Source organism: Stomoxys calcitrans, chromosome 4 (assembly GCF_963082655.1).
Source record: "Stomoxys calcitrans chromosome 4, idStoCalc2.1, whole genome shotgun sequence".
Taxonomy (NCBI): domain Eukaryota; kingdom Metazoa; phylum Arthropoda; class Insecta; order Diptera; family Muscidae; genus Stomoxys; species Stomoxys calcitrans.
In genome coordinates, this window is record NC_081555.1 from 34,020,846 (window position 1) to 34,045,024 (window position 24,179).

Consider the following 24,179-nt stretch of genomic DNA (forward strand, 5'->3'; position numbering starts at 1 on the left):
CAAAACAAAGAAGTATAAGAAATGAGCGAGAACAAATATTTTCTTTACATTATTCGTATATTTTTGCGTTTTAAAATGTATTTGCATTATGTTTGATATGCCACAAGCCATTCAATGCAGAGGCAATGGGCTAAGGATAGTATGTTGGTTGGTTAGCTGTGATGGTAAACGGATTCAATGACTGTGAAGCTTGTTGAGGGTTCCTAGATGTTTGTATGGCATGGCTCAATGTTTGTTTCAGCATATCCTTGAATGACAATGACCCACATATTTTGAGTCTTAGATAAACTGAAACCGCAGAAAAAAAATCCCCCATCTCAAGTAGTTTACAATTGAAGAAAAATCATTTTCATTTCCGAGGATGTCATTTTGTTGGTTGGTTGGATGGTGCATATGCAAGCACATATCAGCATACGCATGACTAAAGAAATTGCTATCAATTGGAGGAAGAGCAACAGAAACTGGAGAAACTTTAAAATTTAATGAGATGGGAGTTGAGTAAGCACAAGATTTCAATGTGAAAATGATTTGGAAATTTGCTGAGGAGAAAGTTGTTTTGTTTCAATGTGAGCTGTCCAATTCAAAGTTTGAATCAATGGTGGGGGCTTCCAATTTTTAGCCTTGTTTGTGGAACAGGGACTTTAGAAAACTTAGACAGACTACATGAGGGTCTATAATGCAAATTTGCCCATGAACACTCCATTAAGGAAAAGGAGCAACTTCTCACATATCTATGAGTGCTGTCCGATTCAAGTTTAAGTTCAATGATGAGGGGCCTCCTTTTTATAGCCAAGTCCGAACGTCGTGCCGCAATGCGACACCTCTTTGTGGAGAAGTTTTACATGGCATATTACCTCACAAATGTTGCCAGCATTAGGAGGGGAAAGCCACCGCTGAAAATTGTTTCTGATGGTCTCGCCAGGCATTCAGCGTCATAGGCGGTTATGCTAACCTCTGCGCTACAGTGGCCTTCTCTGCCATCAGACTCACTTAGACGTTTTCGTCTATTGTGATACCACAGGAACAGAAGAAGGAAGATGCCTTCTAGTTCCTACCGTTGAACCATCATTGATGATTGACTGAGTAATTTGTCGAAGAATACCACTGATGAAGGGATGGAATTCCAGAAACTGCAGTCCGGTTAACCTTTCGACCAAATTTTTGAAAACATTTTGATTTAAAACCAAATGGTGATTTTATAAATAAATAAAATCACCCACGTTTGTCAACTAATAAGTTAGTTGGACAATCATTAGTTTGGAAGTTATCACTGTGATAAATGCGAGCCAAAGCTCGGCTGGGCTGAACTTTGGATACCCACCACCTGGAGTATATATGTTAACCACCTTTCGTCAAAATTCGGCGAAAATGCATACCTTATGCTCCATAGCAGATATATAGAAATATGTTCCGGTCTATAAGGCAGCCTATATCCAAATCTGGACCGATTTGGGCCAAATGAAAGAAGAATGTTGAAGGGCCTAATACAACGCACTGTCTCAAATTTCGGCAACATCGGACAATGAATGCTCTTTTTATGGCTCCAAAACCTTAAATCGCGAGATCGGTCTATATGGCAGCTATACCGAAATCTGGACCGATCTGTGCCATATTGCAGAAGTATGTCGAGAGTCTTTACCTAACTCACTGTCCCAAATTTCGGCGATATCGGACAATAAATGCGCCTTTTATGGACCCTAAACCCTAAATCGAGAGATCGCCCTATGTGGCAGCTATATCAAAATCTGGACCGATCTGGGCAAAATTTAAGTAGAGTGTCTAAGGGCCTAACAAAACTCATTGTCCACACTTTCGTCGACATCGGACAATAAATGCGCCTTTTATGGGCTCAAAACCTTAAATCAAGAGATGGGTCTATATGGCAGCTATATCCAAATCTGGACCGATCGGGGTCAAATTGCAGAAGAATGTCGACTGGTCTAACGCAACTCACTGTCCTAAATTTCAGCAAAATCGAATATTAAATGTGGCTTTTATGTGGCTAAGACCCTAAATCGGCGGATCGGTCTATATGGCAACTATATCCAAATCTGGACCGATCTGGGCCAAATTGAAGATGTATATCGAAGGGCCTAAAACAACACACTGTCCGAAATTTCAGCAAAATCGGATAATAAATGTGACTTTTATTAGCCTAAGACCCTAAATCGGCGGATCGGTCTATATGGGGGCTATATCAAGATATAGTCCGATATAGCCCATCTTCGAACTTAACCTGCTTTTGGAGAAAAAAAAGAATCTGTGGAAAGTTTCAGCTCAATTTTTCTATTTTTAAAGACTGTAGCGTGATTTCAACAGACAGACGGACGGACAGACGGGCGGACATGGCTAGTTCGTCTTAGATTTTTACGCTGATCAAGAATATATGTGGTCGGAAATGGATATTTCGATGTGTTGCAAACGGAATGACAAAATGAATATACCCCCATCCTTCGATGTTGGGTATAAAAACAGATCGACAAAAAACAAAGCTAAAATTGTTTTACTATTGGGTTGTCCAAAAAGTAATTGCGGATTTTTCATATAGTCGGCGTTGACAAATTTTTCACAGCTTGTGACTCTGTAATTGCATTCTTTCTTCTGTCAGTTATCAGCTGTTACTTTTAGCTTGCTTTAGAAAAAAAGTGTAAAAAAAGTATATTTGATTAAAGTTCATTCTAAGTTTTATTAAAAATGCATTTACTTTCTTTTAAAAAATCCGCAATTACTTTTTGGGCAACCATACATACGTTGATATCAGCTGAATTTTAATCAAATTTTAAAGATGAACTAATTCTCCGACTTTTTGCCTCAGCTTATTATCGGGTAACTCCGCATCCTACAGCCCATTTTAAAGCATCACATTCGCAAAGACCACAAACTTCCACAGGACTTACAATTTGTTGCCTTTTTGAAAACAACCATAAAAAGTACTTCACCCATTCTCTATTCGCCATTTGGCCACTAGAATACAGTTTAAGTTACTCTCATTGGTGTTCTGCAATTTGTTCCATCCACTGATATAATGCGTGCATGTGAATTTTGGCCTAATTCTAACCATTGGTGTAGGTCGCATGATTTGGATAGCTGAGTGAGTCTGGTTTTCATATTGCATTACTAACCCAGTTTCAGAGGCACCAGCCTCTTAGGGGAAATAAACGCAAACACATCCTTGTACATACACAACAACTATGTGAGTGTGTGTGTGTGTGGTAGCCACTATCCCTGCATCACTTATGCTTGGAGACAGAAAATCGTAAACTAAAGTCAGTGGCGACTCTTGGCACATGAATGCCTTTGGCAAAGGACAATGAACAGTGGTTACATTCAAGGATAGGCTTAGGTTTACAATTGAGGTGAAAACAAAAAACCAAAGGACTTTAGATGGGCAAAGTGGAGCTTTTGGCGCTCTGCACCATAGCAGTTTAAGAGAAATCTGTGGAATAGAAACCCATTTTACCAAATGCATTAGCAGCAATAGTATTCATGTCGCAAAACATTTTGCAGAAGTTTGGGAAGATCGGTGGATGAATGTTTTATGAGGCTAAAATGTTGCGTTTTTTCGGGAAGATCTGTGCTTTATAAAGCCAAAATATTGCATTTTTTCACCCACATGTTATGTCATTGGTAAACACTGTGACACTCAAGGCTCCACTAAATGTTGCCTGGCATATCGTCCATTTTGGCATCATCAGCCTTTGCCATACCAAGGAGACTTGTGGGATACATGCATGTCTCACTGTTGAAATCATTTACCCCAGTTAAGTGACAGAAAACTGAAACCAGCCAATGTCAGTCAGATAGTCTGAAACTACAAACTCTAACTATGTAAATAATACACACTTGAGTCTGATTAGCAGAGAGTTAAACTTCAAAAAAAGTGATACTAGAAACGATGTCCTATTGCTTTATGGATATTCTTGATGAAAATTAATTAAGATTCAGGGGTTTAGAGATTATTCGGATTTATATCGATGTTACGATACACAATTAAATTTGAGCCTTCCATCCATTTTCGAACAACTCCATTATGGCTATAGCTATTTAGTTTGTTGTGTTCTATCTTTCGTCTGCTTAACACGTACACTGAGGCGGCAGCCGTTGACGATGAAGATTTCATCGGGTCAATCCGGTGCGTACAACCAGCTGCTATGGGATTGCATTATGATCTGCTGTATTCTTTATGATGTCAGTAAAATAAAATTTCTTATAGAGTTGGTCTTCACGCACATTTACACACCTACGAAACAATGTAAAACAAGTGAAAGCGTGCTAAGTTCGGCCGGGCCGAATCTTATATACCCTCCACCATGGATCGTATTTGTCGAGTTCTTTTCCCGGCATCCCGGCATAAGAAAAGATATGCTCTGCTATTAGAGCGATATCAAGATATGGTCCGGTTTGGATCACAATAAAATTATATGTTGGAGACCTGTGTAAAATGTCAGCCAATTCGAATAAGAATTGCGCCCTTTGGGCCTCAAGAAGTGAAAAAAGAGAGATCGATTTATATGGGGCTGTATCGGGCTATGGACCGATTCAGACCATAATAAACACGTATGTTAATGGTCATGAGAGAATCCGTCGTACAAAATTTCAGGCAAATCGGATAATAATTGCGACCTCTTGAGGTTTATATGGCAGCTATATCAGGTTATGAACCGATTTGAACCATACTTGCCACAGTTGTTGGATATCAAAACAAAATACTTCGTGCAAAAATTCATTTGAAACGGATAAGAATTGCGCCCTCTGGAGGCTCAAGAAATCAAGACCCAAGATCGGTTTATATGATAGCTATATCAGGTTATGGACCGATTTGAACCATACTTGGCACAGTTGTTGGATATCAAAAAAAATACTTCGTGCAAAAATTCATTCAAATCGGATAAGAATTGCGCCCTCTAGAGGCTCAAGAAGTCAAGACCCAAGATCGGTTTATATGGCAGCTATATCAGGTTATGGACCGATTTGATCCATACTTGGCACAATTGTTGGATATCATAACAAAACACGTCGTGCAAAATTGCATTCCAATCGTATGAGAACTGCGCCCTCTGGAGGCTCAAGAAGTCAAGACCCAAGATCGGTTTATATGGCAGCTATATCAGGTTGTGAACCGATTTGAACCATACTTGGCACAATTGTTGGATATCATAACAAAAAACACGTCGTGCAAAATTTCATTTCAATCGGATAAGAATTGCGCCCTCTAGAGGCTCAAGAAGTCAAGACCTAAGATCGGTTTATATGACAGCTATATCAGATTATGGACCGATTTCAACCATACTTGGCACAGTTGTTGGATATCATTACAAAACACGTCGTGCAAAATTTCATTTGAAACGGATAAGAATTGCGCCCTCTGGAGGCTCAAGAAATCAAGACCCAAGATCGGTTTATATGACAGCTATATCAGGTTATGGACCGATTTGAACCATACTTGGCACAATTGTTAGATATCATAACAAAACACGTCGTGCAAAAGTTCATTTCAATCGGATAAGAATTGCGCCCTCTAGAGGCTCAAGAAGTCAAGACCCAAGATCGGTTTATATAACAGCTATATCAGGTTATGGACCGATTTGATCCACACTTAGCACAATTGTTAGATATCATAACAAAACACGTCGTGCAAAATTGCATTCCAATCGTATGAGAACTGCGCCCTCTAGAGGCTCAAGAAGTCAAGACCCAAGATCGGTTTATATGGCAGCTATATCAAAACATGGACCCATATGGCCCATTTACAATACCAACCGACCTACAGAAGTATTTGTGCAAAATTTCAAGCGGCTAGCTTTACTCCTTCGGAAGTTAGCGTGCTTTCGACAGACAGACGGACGAACGAACGGACGGACAGACGGACGGACAGACGGACGGACATGGCTAGATCGACATAAAATGTCACGACGATCGAGAATATATATACTTTGTGGGGTCTCAGACGAATATTTCGAGTAGTTACAAACAGAATGACGAAATAAGTATACCCCCCATCCTATGGTAGAGGGTATAAAAATTGCAAATTTTGTCCATGAACATTCCACTAAGGAGCAGGGGCAAACTTCTCCCATATCAATGGGTGCAGTCCGATTCAAGTTTAAGTTCAATGATAAGGGGCCCCCATTTTATAGCCGAGTCCAAACGGCGTGCCGCAGTGCGACACCTCTTTGGAGAGGAGTTTTACATGGTATAGTGCCTCACAAATGTTGCCATCATTAGGAGGGGAAAACCACCGCTGAAAATTTTTTCTGATGGTCTCGCCACGATTCGAACCGAGGCGTTCAGCGTCATAGGTGGACATGCTAACCTCTGTGCTACGCTGCGAAACAATGTATGTGCCTTCAAAATTCTTGTTGTGTTTTCGTATGCTTGAAGTCATTTGTTTGTTCCTCTAATGGTTTTTATAATAAGACGTACGAGCATTTTTCTACTTTAAACGAAAAATCGTTTGCGACTATCGAAACACTTTTACCATTAAAGAATTTTTGATTTTCTATGAAAGAAAGATTCCTTTACTATAGGCGAAATTGCTTAAGGATTCAATAATTCTACGTTTGATATATTGGACCTAAGCATCACATAGTTACAATAAAAATGGAACTTTATAATATTGGGTTGCCCAAAAAGTAATTGTGGAATTTTCATATAGTCGGCGTTGACAAATTTTTTCACAGCTTGTGACTCTGTAATTGCATTCTTTCTTTTGTTAGTTATCAGCTGTGACTTTTAGCTTGCTTTAGAAAAAAAGTGTAAAAAAGTATATTTGATTAAAGTTCATTCTAAGTTTTATTAAAAATGCATTAACTTTCTTTTAAAAAATCCGCAATTACGTTTTGGGCAACCCAATAAAATATTTTTGCTTGTCATAAATACGTTCCAAACGTTTTATTTTTGCGGCCTTAGTTATGTAGAAACAGTTTCAAATAACCATGTGTGGTTTTTGTACAAACAAAACTTTTTCCTTTTCAATGACAACAATTTTCACTTTTTTGCTCTAATTTTCATTTCGGCAAATTTTAGATTTTTCCAATACCATTTCAAAAAACCTTCGCCACTTGTATCGGCTGTTTTCCTAAAGGGTCCAGTCAAATTGCTGCAAATTAAAAACAAATAAGAAATTACTAAAATGGAATTTTTTCCTCTAATACATACCAATAACTGCAATCCATGAACCACCATCCACTTTTACGGTTTTTAGCACAATCATATGTATCATCGGTATCATTATCCTGATCAAATGTTGAGAATTTTGCACCCTTGATATATAACATAGCGTTAAATTCTGCATTACCGCTGTATTCGCCCAACTGGAGTATGGCATATTTCTCTGTTTCATTGCCCACTTGAAAGAGATCATATTTGGCTTGTCTCTCTGTATTATCAAATTCTTGCATCACCACAAGCAGCTCTTGGGGTAAGCCGTTACTGGTTAGATTGTGCAATACTTCGAGGCCAATGAAAAATTCTCCATCGGGGTTGCCAAAACCAGATTTGTAATCAGCCCAATTTCTATAGAAATTCACCGAACCATCTTGGCGTCGAAGTATGGTTTTCCATTCGTTAGTTTCAATGTCTGACAAGAGTAGTTTTTGCCTGAAATTGTAAAGAAAATTGTGTGGTCTTAGCTTTAATATATTGGGTTGCCCAAAAAGTAAAGATTTTGCATATAGTCGGCGTTGACAAATTTGTTCACAGCTTGTGACTCTGTAATTGCATTCTTTCTTCTGTCAGTTATCAGCTGTTACTTTTAGCTTGCTTTAGAAAAAAAGTGTAAAAAAAGTATATTTGATTAAAGTTCATTCTGTTTTATTAAAAATGCATTTACTTTCTTTTAAAAAATCCGCAATTACTTTTTGGGCAACCCAATATGTACATCTTGACGAGGAGTGATCCTATGGCGCTCTCCGATATTGAAAGCCGCAACAAAAGTTTATGTGGAATTTTTTAGTAAAATTTTAGTTTAAAATTTGCTTAAGGATAGACATGGCTAGATCGATTTAAATTATTATGGCCTTCGAGCATATATCACTGATTTACTTAATGGTTGACATTAATCAAAAATTGAGGTTTTTGAGTTAATGTTTTGTGAAACTACTGCCTATCAAAAAATTAGGCTAGAGCTTCATAAAGTATAAATATTCTAGATCATCATAATAAATATGTCGTTCTGGTAATGCCTAAATGAGTTAAGTAAACTAGCAAATGTAGGGCTAAATATCCATATAAACCGATCTCCCGATTTTACTTCTTTAACCTCTAGAGGGCGCAATTCCTCTCCGATTAGGCCAAAATTTATAAAGTAAGGCCTATAGAGGGAACCATTTGTGTTTTATGTATTTATAACTGTCCGAATCGGTCCATAACCTGATATAGCTCACATATTTACCGACTAGCATCACGGTGTTCCGCTTCGCTACCCCCGTTTTTGAGACCCCCTTCTTAGTGTAGGACTTCCAAAAACCTAGGTAGACACTCAGTTTATAAGAATGGGAATTTTGAGCGCTGTAGCTTAATTCACAAAGAAAGTACAATTTTTAGTAGTACAATTTTTTATAGAAAGTACCATTTTTATACCCTCCACCATAGGATGGGGGGTATACTATTCTGTTTGTAACCACTCGAAATATTCGTCTGAGACCCCATAAAGTATATATATTCTTCGTCGTGATCTTCGTGACATTTTATGTCAATCTAGCCATGTCCGTCCGTCTGTCCGTCCGTTCGTCCGTCTGTCTGTCGAAAGCACGCTAACTTCCGAAGGAGTAAAGCTAGTCGCTTGAAATTTTGCACAAATACTTCTTATTAGTGTAGGTCGGTTGGTATTGTAAATGGGCCATATCGGTCCATATTTTGATATAGCTGCCATATAAACCGATCTTGGGTTTTGACTTCTTGAGCCTCTAGAGGACCCAATTCTTATCCGATTGGAATGAATTTTCGCACGAAATATTTTGTTATGATATCCAACGACTGTGCCAAGTATGATTCAAATTGGTTCATAACCTGATGTAGCTGTCATATAAACAGATCTGGGGACTTGACTTCTTGAGCTTCAAGAGGGCGCAATTCCTATCCGATTTGACTGAAAATTTGCATGACGTATTTTATTCTTACATTCAACAACTGTGTCAATTAAGGTTCAAATCGGTTCATAAACTGATATATCTGCCATATAAACCGGTCTGGGATCTTGACTTTTTGAGCCTCTAGAGGTCGCAATTATTATTCGATTTGCCTGAAATTTTGTACGACGGATCCTCTCACGACCATCAACATACGTATTTATTATGGTCTGAATTGGTCTATAGCCTGATACAGCTCCCATATAAATCGTTCTCTCTATTTTACTTCTTGACCCCCCAAAGGGCGCAATTATTATTCGAATTGGCTGACATTTTACACAGGTCTCCAACATATAATTTAATTGTGGTCCAAACCGGATCATATCTTGATATCGCTCTCATAGCAGAGCAAATCTTTTCTTATATCCTTTTTTGCCTAAGAAGAGATGCCGGGAAAAGAACTAGACAAATGCGCTCCATGGTGGAGGGTATATAAGATTCGGCCCGGCCGAACTTAGCACGGTTTTACTTGTTTGTACCTAAATGTATGATTCGAAAAAAAAAAAAATATTCTTTAGAGAAGATAAGATATTTCTTACTATTTTGCACGATTTGGTACCAAAATGAACGAATTTCGAATGGATAATTTAGTCACCCATTATAAAATTCATTTGTTTACCTACATGCCAAATTTCAGAGTTCTAGCTACTTTCTTTACAATTGAAAGTACCAAATGGTACCAATATGTACGAGTTGCGGATAGATTATTTAGTCACCCATCATATTTTTCCTAGTTGTACCTGCTTCTAGCTCCATCTGTGAAGAATGCACCAATTTTGGTACCAAGTCGCCAATAACTCGCCTCGTCATATCGAATATCATAGGCACCCAGTTTAAGCAAGAGCCGGTGTTGGTCGGGCTCTCACTGAGACTCTCCACTCGATACCGCTAATTGTCCGCGACTGCAGTTGCAGCTACACCGTATATGAAGCATCCCAATATCCACAACCAGTGGACGCGCCCGATAGCTCTCAGCTGAGCTTCTCGTAATGACGATGAACACCACACAAATCGGAAGTTCCAACCCGTGTGATGCTCATAGTCATCCCGTGACGGTTTTTATACTTGTCATAGACCGTTGTGGAAGTCGTGGCGATTTCGGAATATGTACCGATGTTAAGTGATTGTGCCGAAAATGCGCTTACCCCCTACTCTCTTCTTATATCTCTCTCTATGTGTCTTATATTTCATAGTTTAGTTTTATCTTTTCACCTGCACTTATGACGGGGTATCACTGAGCAAATCTCGCCGCCAACTTAAACCTTAGTGATGATGGATGGATGGATGGAATTGAAAATGCTTAACTTATTTTAACACCCTTTTTTGAATTTTTATATGAATATACTGGACCATACTCACTGTTTGGTAAGTGGATCAAGCCTGAAATTATAAAATAGTTATAAATACAAGTTTTCATGTAAAAAAAAAACACTGACAGCGTTACCTGTTAAATGCTTCTAGGTCTTCTATCATCTGCTTAATCCGAACTCGAGGCACCTCTGATCTGCAAATCAAAGTAGTTTAAAGGAAGTTAAAAATAAATAAAAGCGTGCTAAGTTCGACCGGGCCGAATCTTATGTACCCTTCTCAATGGATCGCATTTGTCACGTTCTTTGAATTACTTTTTCAAATATATATGAGCCTTATCAAGTTATTGACCGATATGGACCGTACTTGTTATGCCGTACAAGTCATAGAAAAATATCACTTCGAAATTTTCAGGCAAATTGAGTAATCATTGCGCCCTCAAGAAGCTGAGAAAGTCAAATTGGGAGATTGGTTTATATGGCAGCTATATCTGTTTATGAACCGATTAAGACCATACTTGGGACAATTGTTGAAAGTCATACCAAAATGCCATATGCAAAATTTCCAAATTGGATAAGAATTGCGCCGTTTGGAACTCAAGAAGTCAAATCAAGAGATCGGTTTGTTAAGCAGCTATATCAGCTGATTTAGACCATACTTGACACAGTTATTGGAAGTCATACCAAAACATTGGAAGTCAGCCAAATCGGATAGGAATAGCGCCCTCTAGAAGCTCAAGAAGTCTAATTGGGAGATCGGTTTGTAGGGCGGCTAAATCAGGTTATGAACAGATGTGGACCATATTTGGTACAGTAGTTGAAAAGTAGTTGATAACAAAGCATCTCATGCAAAATTTCAACCAATTTATATAACAATTGCGCCCTTTAGAGGCTCAAAAAATCTAATCGGGAGATCGGTTTATATGGCAGCTATTTTAGGATATAGACTGATTTAGACTATACTTGACCCAGTTGTTTGAAGACATACCAAAACGATTTGTGCAAACTTCAAAATTTCAGTCAAATCGGATAAGAATAGCGCCATTTTGAAGGTCAAGAAGTCAAGAGCGAAGATCAGTTTATATGGCAGCCATATCAAAACAGGACCCGAATTAGCCCATTACAATCCCAACCGACCTACACTAACAAGAAGTATTTGTCTAAAATTTCAAGCGCCTAGCTTTACTCCTTCGAAAGTTAACGAGATTTCGACAGGCAGATGGATAAGCGGACAGACGGACGGACAGGCTAGATCGACTTACAATATAATGTCGTGAATATTAAGAATATATATGCTTTATGGGGTCTTAGACGCATATTTTGAGGTATTACAAACGAAATGACGAAATTAGTATACCCCATCCTATTGGGGGTATAGGTAATATCCACATCTGAGTCTATCTAGTCATAGCCGTCCGTCCGTCTGTCTTAATCACGATAGCCGTCGAAAGCGTAGATCTAGCCACTTGAATTTTTACACAGATACCTAATATTGATGTAAGTCGTTGGTTATTGCAAATGGGTTATATCGGTTCAGATTTGGATATAGCTCCCATATAAACAGATCTCCCGATGTTATGACTTCCAATAACTTCCAAAACTTATACGTGCCATCGACATGACTAAATCAATATCAGATATTTCGCCCTAATGTGGATATCATTTTCGTGCTCTACTTCCAAATACCTTTCATTTGAGCCTTATATTGCTGTGGTAAATCAGATTCATTTGAGCCTTATATTGCTGTGGTATATCAGATTTATTGAGCCCCATATTGTCATTATTGGTTTATATTTCCATTTGTCGGGTTTTGGAGGTGGCACGGCCCCTCTAGATATCCCACCCTAAATAAGGTTACCAAATTTCTGTTTTTGAGTTATTATAAACAAACTAAATTTCACTTTAATCGCCGCACCCATCTCCGAGATCTGACGTTTTTGAACATAGGGTAAGAGGAGTGTGCGCCCATTTCAGTGTGGAAGTTAGATCTACTTCATTCTCTTGGCTTTGCTCAGAAAGTGGATATAAGATTCATACTTTACTCCCATAAACCACATTTAAGCTACATATTGCTATAGTCGGTATTTATATGGTTTAGGGGGAGTTTATGAGGTGAGACGTCCCGAAGCACTTGGCTATTAAACAGATACCAGATTTGGGCCCCTTTTTGCCATAATCCACAAATATGTCCAGTTTGAGAGGTATGTAGGGTGGGTCGGCCACACACGCACTTGGTCCTGAAAACATATCAGCATCGTGCTCTGCATCGTACATGTCCAGCTGAATGGCAGGACGGGTGGACTTGACCCAGATTCTTGAATCCTTATATCAACATTAGATTCGAACTCTACTGACATAGACATTTCTTTTCTTATTGAAAGGTATTTAGAGGATGGTCCCAGATGGGGTGGGGATGCCCCTCAGACACCAAGGAATACATTTTAATGTCAGATTGCCCATATTGCCCAAAGCGGTGAAAGAGTCCTGTTGTGGGGTTTTTTTGGGGGTGGGACCCCCCCCCCCCCCCGAACTCTTTGGGCGACATATTTATACCAAGTTCGAACTCTACTTTCAAATACCTTTCATTTGATACCCATATTGTCGTAATCGGTAAACATTTCCGTCCGGGAAACATTTTATTTATTTTTTTAAATCGGTGCACGCACCTCTGAGATTTGGCTTTTTTGAAAATTGGGGTATGGGGGAGGGTCCACCCCTCTCGGATATCAAAAAATGTACTAGCCTATTTTCACCGAGTGCTCAAACTATACCATCTGTCAAAATGTCATGAAAATCGGTTCGGCCGTTTTTGAGTCTATATGGAACAGACAAACAAACAAAGCGCAATATAATATAATAGATATATAAAGGGTGATTTTTTTGAGGTTAGGATTTTCATGCATTAGTATTTGACAGATCACGTGGGATTTCAGACATGGTGTCAAAGAGAAAGATGCTCAGTATGCTTTGACATTTCATCATGAATAGACTTACTAACGAGCAACGCTTGCAAATCATTGAATTTTATTACCAAAATCAGTGTTCGGTTCGAAATGTGTTCAAATTTTGACAAATTTTGTTCAGCGATGAGGCTCATTTCTGGTTGAATGGCTACGTAAATAAGCAAAATTGCCGCATTTGGAGTGAAGAGCAACCAGAAGCCGTTCAAGAACTGCCCATGCATCCCGAAAAATGCATTGTTTGGTGTGGTTTGTACGCTGGCGGAATCATTGGACCGTATTTTTTCAAAGATGCTGTTGGACGCAACGTTACGGTGAATGAACACATTTCGAACCGAACACTGATTTTGGTAATAAAATTCAATGATTTGCAAGCGTTGCTCGTTAGTAAGTCTATTCATGATGAAATGTCAAAGCATACTGAGCATCTTTCTCTTTGACACCATGTCTGAAATCCCACGTGATCTGTCAAATACTAATGCATGAAAATCCTAACCTCAAAAAAATCACCCTTTAAAAGATACTAGGTCATACTCACTGTTTGGCAAGTGGATCAAATCTGAAATTTTAAGATGATAATGTATACAAGAGATATAAACCTTTATCAATATATGAAAATTGCTGGTTTACCTGCTCACTTTTGCCTCCAAACTTCTAATCAAGGAGTCTTGCTCATCTAACCTGCAAAAATAAAAACGTGTTAATATGTAGACAACTCGGATAATGAGAACATTTTGCTATTTAGGAGTGAGATTTCTGGTATCCATTTTAGTGCCTTGTTGCTTTCGATGGATTCTATATTAAAAAAAAGTAAAAGCATGCTAAGTTCGGCCGGGCCAAATCTTGGGAACCCACCACCATGGATACTGCTACAAATTTATTCAAAATAAATTTAGTTGAATGCGACCATTTCATTCTACATACAAAACTTCTGTCAAACCAGCAAAAATTAAAGCTTCTAGGAACCAAATAAGGATGATCGAGAGACCAGTTTATATGGAAGCTATATCAGGTTCTAGACTGATTTGGACCGTACTTGGCACAGTTGTTGAAGATATTGCACCCTCTAGTGGCTCAAGAAGTCAAGACCCATGATCGGTTTATATGGCAGCTATATCAAGACATGGACCAATTTGCTTTCGACAGACAGACGGACGGACGGACGTACAAACGGACGGACATGTCTAGATCGTCTTAAAATGTCATGACGATCACGAATATATATACTTTATAGGGTCTTAGACTCATATTTCGAGGTGTTACAAACAGAATCACGAAATTAGTATACCCCATCCTATGGCGGAGGGTATAAAAAAGATATCTCACAGGCTAAAACATCTTTTGAGGCGAAATACAAAAGACGGACACTGCAACGCGTTGACATCTGAAATAAAGGTTCGAATGACCATTGTGACGCAGAGGTTAAAATGTCCACCTATGACGCCGAACGCGTGGGTTCGAATCTCAGCGATAGGATCAGAAAATGTTTTTCAGCTGCGCTTATCATCATTCTTCTATTGATGGCGACATTTGTCAGGTATATCTGGTAAGTGGTGTCGGACTCGGAGGAGGTTACAAAACTTAAACTTAGGTCTGACTTCATTCAATGGTATTAAAGGAGGGGATAACCTGCTGTTTAATGGCATGTTCTTGGGGAAAATATCTATGCGGCGAAACTAACCAACCCAACTTTAACCAGCCTAATTAAATAAATAAATAAATAAATTTGAAAAATAATCGTAACTGTTAGCATTATATACGTACACATTTACATATATGACTTATACCTTGTATTCGAGTCTATTCGTTGTTTTATCAAGTCAGCCTTCAATTCTCCCAAAATGGCGTCTTCTTTATTCAAACTGCAAAAACAAAAAATATGGTATTCGACTTAAATTTTCAACCTACAACTGAATTTTAGAAACTGCAGCCACTAAAAAATGCATTATAATCCATTTGATTGGAAGGTTTGCAGTTGGATTGTGGCATACAAACTTAAATAGTGGAGCAAAGGTTCTATGATAGACAACTTACTATCACATAACGTTTGTTCCACTAGCCAAACTCATAATTGATTTCCAAGCGCCCCTATTTTGAACACTTATACTCTAATTTCTTACACTAGGTAAGGTTGAAAGGAGGGTGCGCATATTAATCCGCCCATGCCACTAAGGACATACACCTAAGTTAGCAATCGGCATGTTGTGCGCTCTAAAAACTAAAAAGTAACCTAAAGGAATTCCATGCTACTTACAAAGTCCTAAATTGTATTCGATACAACTCCCCTAACTTGTTTCATGTCAGGTATAGTTTCCCCACCTAAGTACCGGTGTCTTTTAGCCGCCAAAGCCGGGCAATGACATAGGAAATGCTCCAACGTCTCATCATTTTCCCCATATGCCCTACACATGCTATCACTTGCCGCACCGATTTTGCATAAGTGAGCTCGTAGTCCTATATGTCCTGTTATGATACCAATAGCTATACTGACCGGATCACCCCCTAGGATTTTCGCCGTTCTGCCGACTGTTTGGCTGTTCCACAGTGTTACATGAGTGTTGGTCGTCCACGCCCTTAACTCGGACTTCGCAGACCCGAAAGGCTTTGGGTTAACCAAGGTTATTGACGGCAGTCCTCTGGTATTCACCGCCAAATCGTCTGCCCTTTCATTTCCCTTTACTTAGTTATGGCCCTGTTTTCAAACAATGCGTATTGTGCGGAGAAGGCGTTAATCTCCTTACACTGCAAGACTGTTCGTGACCTTACCGTCCTGGTTGTTATTGCCCTTATGACAAATTTTATTGTCCGTAAAGATGTTCACAATCGACCTTCTTGCGTTAGCACCACACCACCTTACGCATTCCGTGATCGCCCGGATCTCCGCCTGCAGGACCGTATTATGGTCAGACAGTCTAAAACAGATCTCAGTTCTTGGGTTCTCAATGTAGACCCCCAGGCCCGCTCTGTCCTGTAGCATTGATCCATCCGTGTAACATGATTTTCCAGATGGAAACACTATCAGTCAAAAACTGTGCCGATGGCAGCAGTGCCTCGCACTCGACCCCAAGGTTCATATCAGGTACAGATCGGAAATCCCTTCCTTTTCTTCCAGATTTCCTATCGTCGCCTCGATTATACCGCGATGGTATGAGCTGCTCCCATTCTCCCATCGTTGTTAGTCTCATAGCTTAAGTGGCTGTCTTAAACTTTATCTGTATTTCAATGGGTCGAATATCTAGAATAGTCTCCAGTGCCTTAGTGGGCGTGGTCCTCATCGCTTCACCTATGCCAATACAACATGTACTCTGAAACTGTTGTTGTTGTTGTAGCCATATTTTCATGTGGAGGTCGCTCAGGTACAAAGGACCAAGCTCGTACCGGTCTAAATGACCAAGCCCGTTCCGGTCCAAAGGACCAAGCTTGTACAGGTCCAAAGGACCGATCAGCGCGGGAACAGTGTGGTCATTGGCGCCAATAACTCGCCTTGTCATATCCAGCATCATAGGCACACAGTATTTATACAAGAGCCGGTGTCGCCCGGCCTCTCACTGAGACTCGTCGCTCGATACCGCTGATTGTCCGCGACTGCCGATGCATTTACTGCGTATGAAGCATTCCACTATCTGTAACCCGTAGATCCATCCGGTAGCTTGCAGCTAAGATTTTTGTGACAGCAATGAACATCACACAGATTGGACCACAATATTCCAGCCTTAGTGGTGCTCACAGCTATCCCGTGCCTGTTGTATATTCTTAAGTTGCACTTTTTCTCCATCGCAGTCCATCAAACTATTGAGGCGTAAGTAAGTATTGGTCTAATCACTCTCGTGTAGAGCTAGTAGACTATCCTAGGATTCAGGGCCCATTTCAAGCCTACGGCCTGTCTACATAGTGCCTAATATCTGTGAGCCTTCTCAGTATGCTCCTGAATGTGATACTTCCAATTAAGTTTTCTATTCAAGATCACACCTAAGTATTTGACCTTGTCGGATATCGAAATTGTTGTGTTGAGGAAACGTGGTGCGTTAAATTGGTCCACCTTCGTCTTCCTCGGTCTCATACATTGAGACCCCTAGGTCTAGCCCAGTCGTATGCCATCTGCAGGACTCATTCGGTCCTTCTGCATAACTGGTTCGGATCCTTACCCCTAAAAAGTATTATAACGTAGACGGGTTCAAATACCTCCTCAGTCGCCATCCCTAATAGGTTATTTATGGTGGTCATCCAAAGGAGTGGCGATAAAATGCCCCCCTGTGACATGCCTTGTGCCACTTTCTCAAGAACTGCTCATATCGAAAAGGTTAGCCGATCGCTGCAGTGTGTATCAAGCGGAGACCCTTGCAATTAAGGAAGTGGTGGAATGGCTAAGATATAATGTCATAACGACGATTGGCATAAATATCTTCTCAGACAGTCAGGCAGCTATTAAATCCCTGAAGAACGTATTTCTGAATTCAAAAACCGCCCTTGACTGCCGCAGAACTCTCAAAGAGATGGCTGAACAGTTCAAAATTCACTTGTTCTTGGTGACGGACCACAGAGATATCCCAGGGAAGTGTAAAGCGGTAGCGGTGTCGATCCGCATATTGTTAAACGCCCATTGGCAAACCATCAATGTGTTCATGTTGGCATCGGAGCATTCGTTTATTTAATGTACAACCTCGTGCAGGACAGTCTGCACCGACCTTCCCTTGACAAAGGCATGCTGTTTGTTCGCTGGATGTCCTACTCTTTATCATTGTATCCACAATACGTTCCATGGTTTTCAGTAGAAATGCCTATAGGCCTTTGGTGTATCATAACTTGCCTTGCCGGGGGTATAAATACCACCCATGCTTCCTGCCAAGCTTTCGGAGTATATGCAAGTCCTAGCCACGCTGTAAAAATAGTGGCCAGATGAGTCGCCAGATAGTCGCCCTCCTTTCGTAGTAACGCCGGAAATATTTCATTAGGTCCGGGTGACGTTAAAGGTTTGAAGCTTCTCAGGGCTCCCTTGACCATAAATTCCATTCTGATAAGCCTTCGATCAACCTCATTATTCCAAGATTCCGGTGTTTCCGTGAGTCCTGTCGTATCCTGTGGAAAATGCGTTCTCAGCAAAAGCCTCAACATGTCATCCGTTGTTTCTGCTCTCACTCCCATGTCGTCTGCAGAAGTTTCCGTTTGGGCATCGGTTTTTGAGAGAAACTTTTTCATCTTGGTGGCGTCATTAACGCTATCGACCTATTCGTAGCAAAGCTTCCAGGAGGTACGTATTGCCGCACTGATCATCTTTTGTATTCCTTGAGCCGTGTTTAGTATACATCTCCGTAAACTTCCGGTTTTTCATGACATGCTCTGTTAAAAAGTCTGCGGACCTCTTTTACAATGTTGGGAATCTCCCCGGTCATCGAAGGGTTTTCTTGGGCTGATTTCTTTTTTCGAAGAAGACCAGGACAACTGTCATTGAAAGACTCCACCAGTGCAGTCGTAATCCTGTTGACATTTTCGTCAATGTATTTTTTCCTTGGACAATCTAAATTATCTTTCTAAAGTCTTCTTTTGAGTAAAAATTGCAAATTTTGCCCATGAACATTCCACTAAGGAACAGGGGCAAACTTCTCACATATAACATAGTGCAGTCCTATTCAGGTTTTAAGCTCAATGGTAAGAGGCCTCCTTTTTATAGCCAAGTCCAAACGGCGTGAGGTGCGACACCTCTTTGGAGAGAAGTTTTACATGGCATAGTACCTAACAAATGTTGCCAACATTAGGAGGGGAAAACCACCGCTGAAAATTTTTTCACATGGTTACGCCAGGATACGAACTAAGGCGTTCAGCGTCATAGGCGAACATGCGAAATTTGGCCAATTGGTTTTCAACTTATTACGGAAGCTTGTCGGATTCGACGCTGGCCGTGCTTTTCTTAACCTAATGTAGCGATGGTCTGAGAGGGAATGCTCCATGAAGGCCTTCCAATCCTGAACCTCACCGATTAGATTTTCCGAACATATTGCCACATCTAAAAACTCCTCCCTTATCCTATTAACAAAGGTATAAGGATGTAGAGCTTATTGACATTTGTCTTAAATCTTTGGATGTCAAAGTGGGTGGGAAAAACGTTAGCCGGATGTCGATTCCACATACGAACGGTTCGGGCGAAATAAGAATTCTCTTTATAATGCATTGTGCGGTCCGCTGGCCAATCAATTACAAACGGGTGTGAGATCCAGGAATGTTTAGTATCCCTCATATACATCCTTACATCAGGAATAAGAAGACGAATATCAGACGAACACACGACATGAAAGTACCGATAGAACAGCGCCAAACAACTCACACTGCGACAATGATGAAGGGAGGCTATAGAGTTGGATACCCCACTGTCCCCAATCAACGCCATCGCTCTCCTCTGTACACGGTCCAGTAGCTCCAGTGATGATTTTGAAGCTCCAGCCCATGCATCTGAGTTGTACTCCATTTTCGGCCTTATGAAAGCGGTGTAGATGTTGAGAAGATCAGACGGAGTGAAGTAATTCTTACACCGTTTAAGGAAGCCTAAACACTTGAATTCTTCTTTCGACACTTCAAGTACATGTTTAGCCCAACTGACATCACCTTGTATTTTCATGCCCAGAACATCAAGAGCTTCTGATTGCTCAACATATACACCGTTGATAGACAAAGATTATCGTAATGGGTCAGCGAATGGTTTGTGCGACAACAAGCAGCACTGAGTCTTCTGTGCATTAAAATCTACTCGATTCATTCGACCCCACTCAAAAATGGCCAGCAAATCCTGGCAGAGTGTATCGTCCATATCCCGTCTCTTGTCCTCAATCTCTCGAAGACTTGGCCTATGGTCGAATGAGTACAAATGACAGAGACAACTGTTTTCAGCAAATGAGTAGATCGGATTCGATGTCTGACCCAACAGATCGTTGATAAAAATTAGAAAAAGAGAAAGAACAGAGCCCTGGGGTACACCTGCGGTCAATTTGTGCTCATTGGATGAGAACCCATCTACAATGACTCGAATAGTGCGATTTCTGAGAAAGCTCGAAATAAATCGAACGAAGCCATTACCATTACATTATTGAACAACAAATGCGAAGCGATCCTTGCGTACAAGATTAGCTCAACTTACAGGCGGATGTGACTTAACCAAATCAGAACATACCTTAGCTTAAGTAGTGTATTTGGTTTATACCTACCTAAAAGTCAAATCATCAATGCTGAAAAGATAAAAAATTTTAGAATGACACAGAAAGGTTTCAAAAAGAAAATATTACAAAAATATTTTACTAACCGCTTTCTGATCTCCTTTAAGATTGGATTTATTGTTTCAAACAGTTCTTTCATTATAACATTTTTATCATCGGCGCCCTGTGAAGAAATTGAAACAAAAAGGAACTTTTTACAATAAAATGACAAAAGTATATCTACAACAGTTTTGCTATATTTTAATTGGCTATGACAGAACATTTGTCCCAATAGCCGAATGTAGAATAGGGTTCCAACGTCTCAATCTTCTGAGCTCCATCTATAATCTCTGATAGCAAGTTTCGAGGTTTCTCTCACCACTTGATTATTCCATCGGGCTTTTGGTCTTCCCGGTTTGCGTGTACCACCGTGTTTGCCTTCAAAAGACATCTTCGCTGGAGCTTCTTTATACATTCTTACACATGACCTAGCCAGCGCAACCGTTGTATTTTGATACGTTTAACTATGCTAACGTCGTTATACAGCTCATACAGTTCGTGGTTCATACGACGCCGATACTCTCCATCAATGCAAACTGGTCCATATATTTTACGAAGAATCTTTCTCTCAAATACTCCAAGCACTGAGATAGTGCTTTCACAAGTACCCATGACTCGGAATCATATAACAACACGGGTAGTATCAGTGTCTTTTGAAGTGTAATCTTCGTTTGTCGAGAGGTGCACTGATGAAAAAATGCACCAATGTTGTCATTATCATACACACATGTTGTTGGAAATATTGTAAACAAGTGTATGATTTTGTGAACACGTGTTGTTGTTTCATGCACCAACCGTTCTGAACATCCTTAGGTTTAAATTATTCTAAAAACGTTGTACGTACATAGCTGTCTGTGGTGCAATGTGTTAAGGTGTTTGTAAACATTCATTGGGATGGATGGAACACAGGTTCGACACTCAGCAGTACACAAAAACTTTTTGGATTTTTTTTAAATCTGTGCATGAAATGTTGTCGGAATGTGAACGGGTGTGGACGTTTCATTTACAAAAACTGTTGGTGGTTTATGAAAATTTGTGGTTGATCTGATAACATCTGTGTGTTGATTCAGTGTTATGAACGCCGTGCTTGAATTTTTCTTTGGGTTTGGTCTTGTTTCTGTACCGCTTACTCAATACAAAGTAGCATCTGTTTGGCAGTATTATTCGTTGTTTTATTCCAAAACTTGTGTCATTCGTTTCGGTTATGGCGCTGTCGAGTTAGATAAGTTGCTGACTATTTCAAAATTGTTGTTCCCTACTTTCTCTATTTTCTTTGTCTGCTCGGTTGTGCAAGGGGTTTTGGGTCTTGATATTCTATCCTATCCTATTTTCACTGATTCTCTTTGGATTCTTTCAAAGGCTGCAGTTACTACTTCCGGTGACTGGCCTCGATATCCGACCCGAAAATGATGAATATCGGACCATATTTACATATAGCTGCCATATGAACCGATCTGGCGATTTAGGGTCTTAAGCCTATAAGAGGCGCATTTATTACCCGATTTCGCTGAAATTTGGAACTGTGACTAGTATAAAGCATCTCGGCACCTGAACCAAATATGATTAAGATCGTTCTATATTTGAGTGGGGCAGTGATCACATTCACTTTCTGACGCTCGTAGAAAATATCCTTGGTTTGCTCGTCCTTGTCTTCTGTCGGGGCATGGGCACAAATAAGGTTGATGTTGAAGAATTTGGCTTTCATGCGGATTGTGGCTAGCCTCTCATCCACCGAAATAAATCTGGGGACAATGTGTTTCAGTCTCCGACCAACCACAAATATACAGTCAAATTCATGCCTCTTGTCATGGTAGCAATAGTATAGTTTGTGTTGCTGTGTCGCCAGTCGCGCACTTCCTGTAAGGCGAGTATATCTGCCTAGGGAATACTTCTCCAATACATCGGCCAATGCGTTTACTGCACCTTCTCTGAAAAGAGTCCGGACGTTCCAGGTGCAGAACTGCCTGGGTCGTCAATATTAGGGGAGTCTGTTGTTACTATTTCTCGAGTAACTCTTATAATTTTTCGGGGGCGGGTTACTGGCCCAGCGCTCCAACCGCATGGGTTTTGAGGGATCGCACGTTTATTTTACAACAGTTTACAACAAATAAAAGAGGTTTATAACCATGCCCGAGCGCAATGTGACACCTTTTGGAGGAGAATGTTTTACATGGTTTAATATCTCACATATATTGCCATCATTAAAAGGGGATAACCAAAGCTGAAAATTTATTTTGATGTTCTAGCCAGGAATGTCATATATGGCCATGAAAGCTTTTGGGCCACAGTGGCCTTCATTATTGTTGGCGGCCAACGTGATGGACCGTATAAGAATTAAATAAAATTTGTGGTTGACCATTGTTTTTTATTTGGATCACTTATTAGGTATTATTTCACTCACTAGGTTTGGACTATGAGTAGTAGGGTCGGCGCCAAAACTCAAGCCCACACATAGAATAAGAATTAATGGTATGATGTGCATTGTTTCCCGAATAACTGAACTGAATGAAATCCGAACAACCTTTTATAAGCGATGAAATCCAAATCTTATTAAGAGCAGTGACTGAATTAAATCTTCAAAAAATTATGATGTATTGATAAGAGAGCAGAGATCGCCAGTATGTATAGGGTGATTTTTTATGAGTTAATTTTTTGAGGTTGCAGTACTGGTTGATAATTGTGTCCAAACGTCTCCTGTGAAACTGAAAAGTGTTCAGAATACTCTGCCATTTTATCAGAAGGAGAAACTCATAAACGAAAAAGGATTCAAATCGTTGAAATTTATAATCAAAATGCGTGCTAAGTGACCACAGCTCATTGGAATTTCACTGATTTATCGAAAAAAACAAGCAAAACTGTCTCGTCTGGGGATGGATGTTCTTCCATATGCCGTACAAGAGTTACCGATGCATCCCGAAAAACCGACAGTTTGGTGTGGTTTATGGGCTGGCGGCATCATCAATCCATTTGAATATATGAGAGAAATTTTAATGAAAAAGTGTCATAAAAAAATAAGTAAAAAGGCATTAAGTTCGGGCCTAAGACCCTAAATCGGAGGATTGGCCCATATGACAGCTATAACCAAATGTGAACCGATCCAGGCGAAATTAACCAAGCATGTCGAAGGTCCTAACACAACTCACTGTCCCAAATTTCAGCAAAATCTGATAACAATTGTGACTTTTATTGGCCTAAGACCCGAAATGGGCGGAACGGTCTGTATGGGGGCTATATCTAGATGTAGTCCAATATAGCTCATCTTCGAACTTAACCTGCTTATAGACAAAAAAAAGAATCTGTGCAAAGTTTCAGCTCAATATCTCAATTTTTAAAGACTGTAGCGTGATTTCAACAGACAGACGGAAATGTGTCGGAAATGGATATTTCGATGTGTTGCAAACGGAATGACAAAATGAATGTACCCCCATCCTTCGGTGGGGGGTATAAAAACGCTTTAAGTTCGGCACGGCCGATACCCACCACTATGTATCCATAGTGGTGATACCCACCACTATGGATATATTTACTATTCAAATGTGTTAT

General features: G+C 40.0%; 1 protein-coding gene across 1 annotated transcript; it reads right to left on the reverse strand.

Annotated features, from left to right (window-relative positions):
• Window positions 1-6,950: 6,950 nt before the first annotated feature.
• Window positions 6,951-23,118, reverse strand: LOC106094185 (ryncolin-4). Its single transcript, XM_059367088.1, has 9 exons — window positions 23,038-23,118; window positions 20,684-20,760; window positions 20,589-20,609; window positions 14,026-14,076; window positions 13,934-13,954; window positions 10,573-10,632; window positions 10,488-10,508; window positions 7,159-7,599; window positions 6,951-7,099 (listed from the first exon to the last, which is right to left on the reverse strand). Exons 1-9 carry the CDS (start codon window positions 23,116-23,118, stop codon window positions 6,988-6,990), a joined length of 885 nt encoding a protein of 294 aa, XP_059223071.1. The 3' UTR covers window positions 6,951-6,987.
• Between the last annotated feature and the right edge of the window lie 1,061 nt (window positions 23,119-24,179).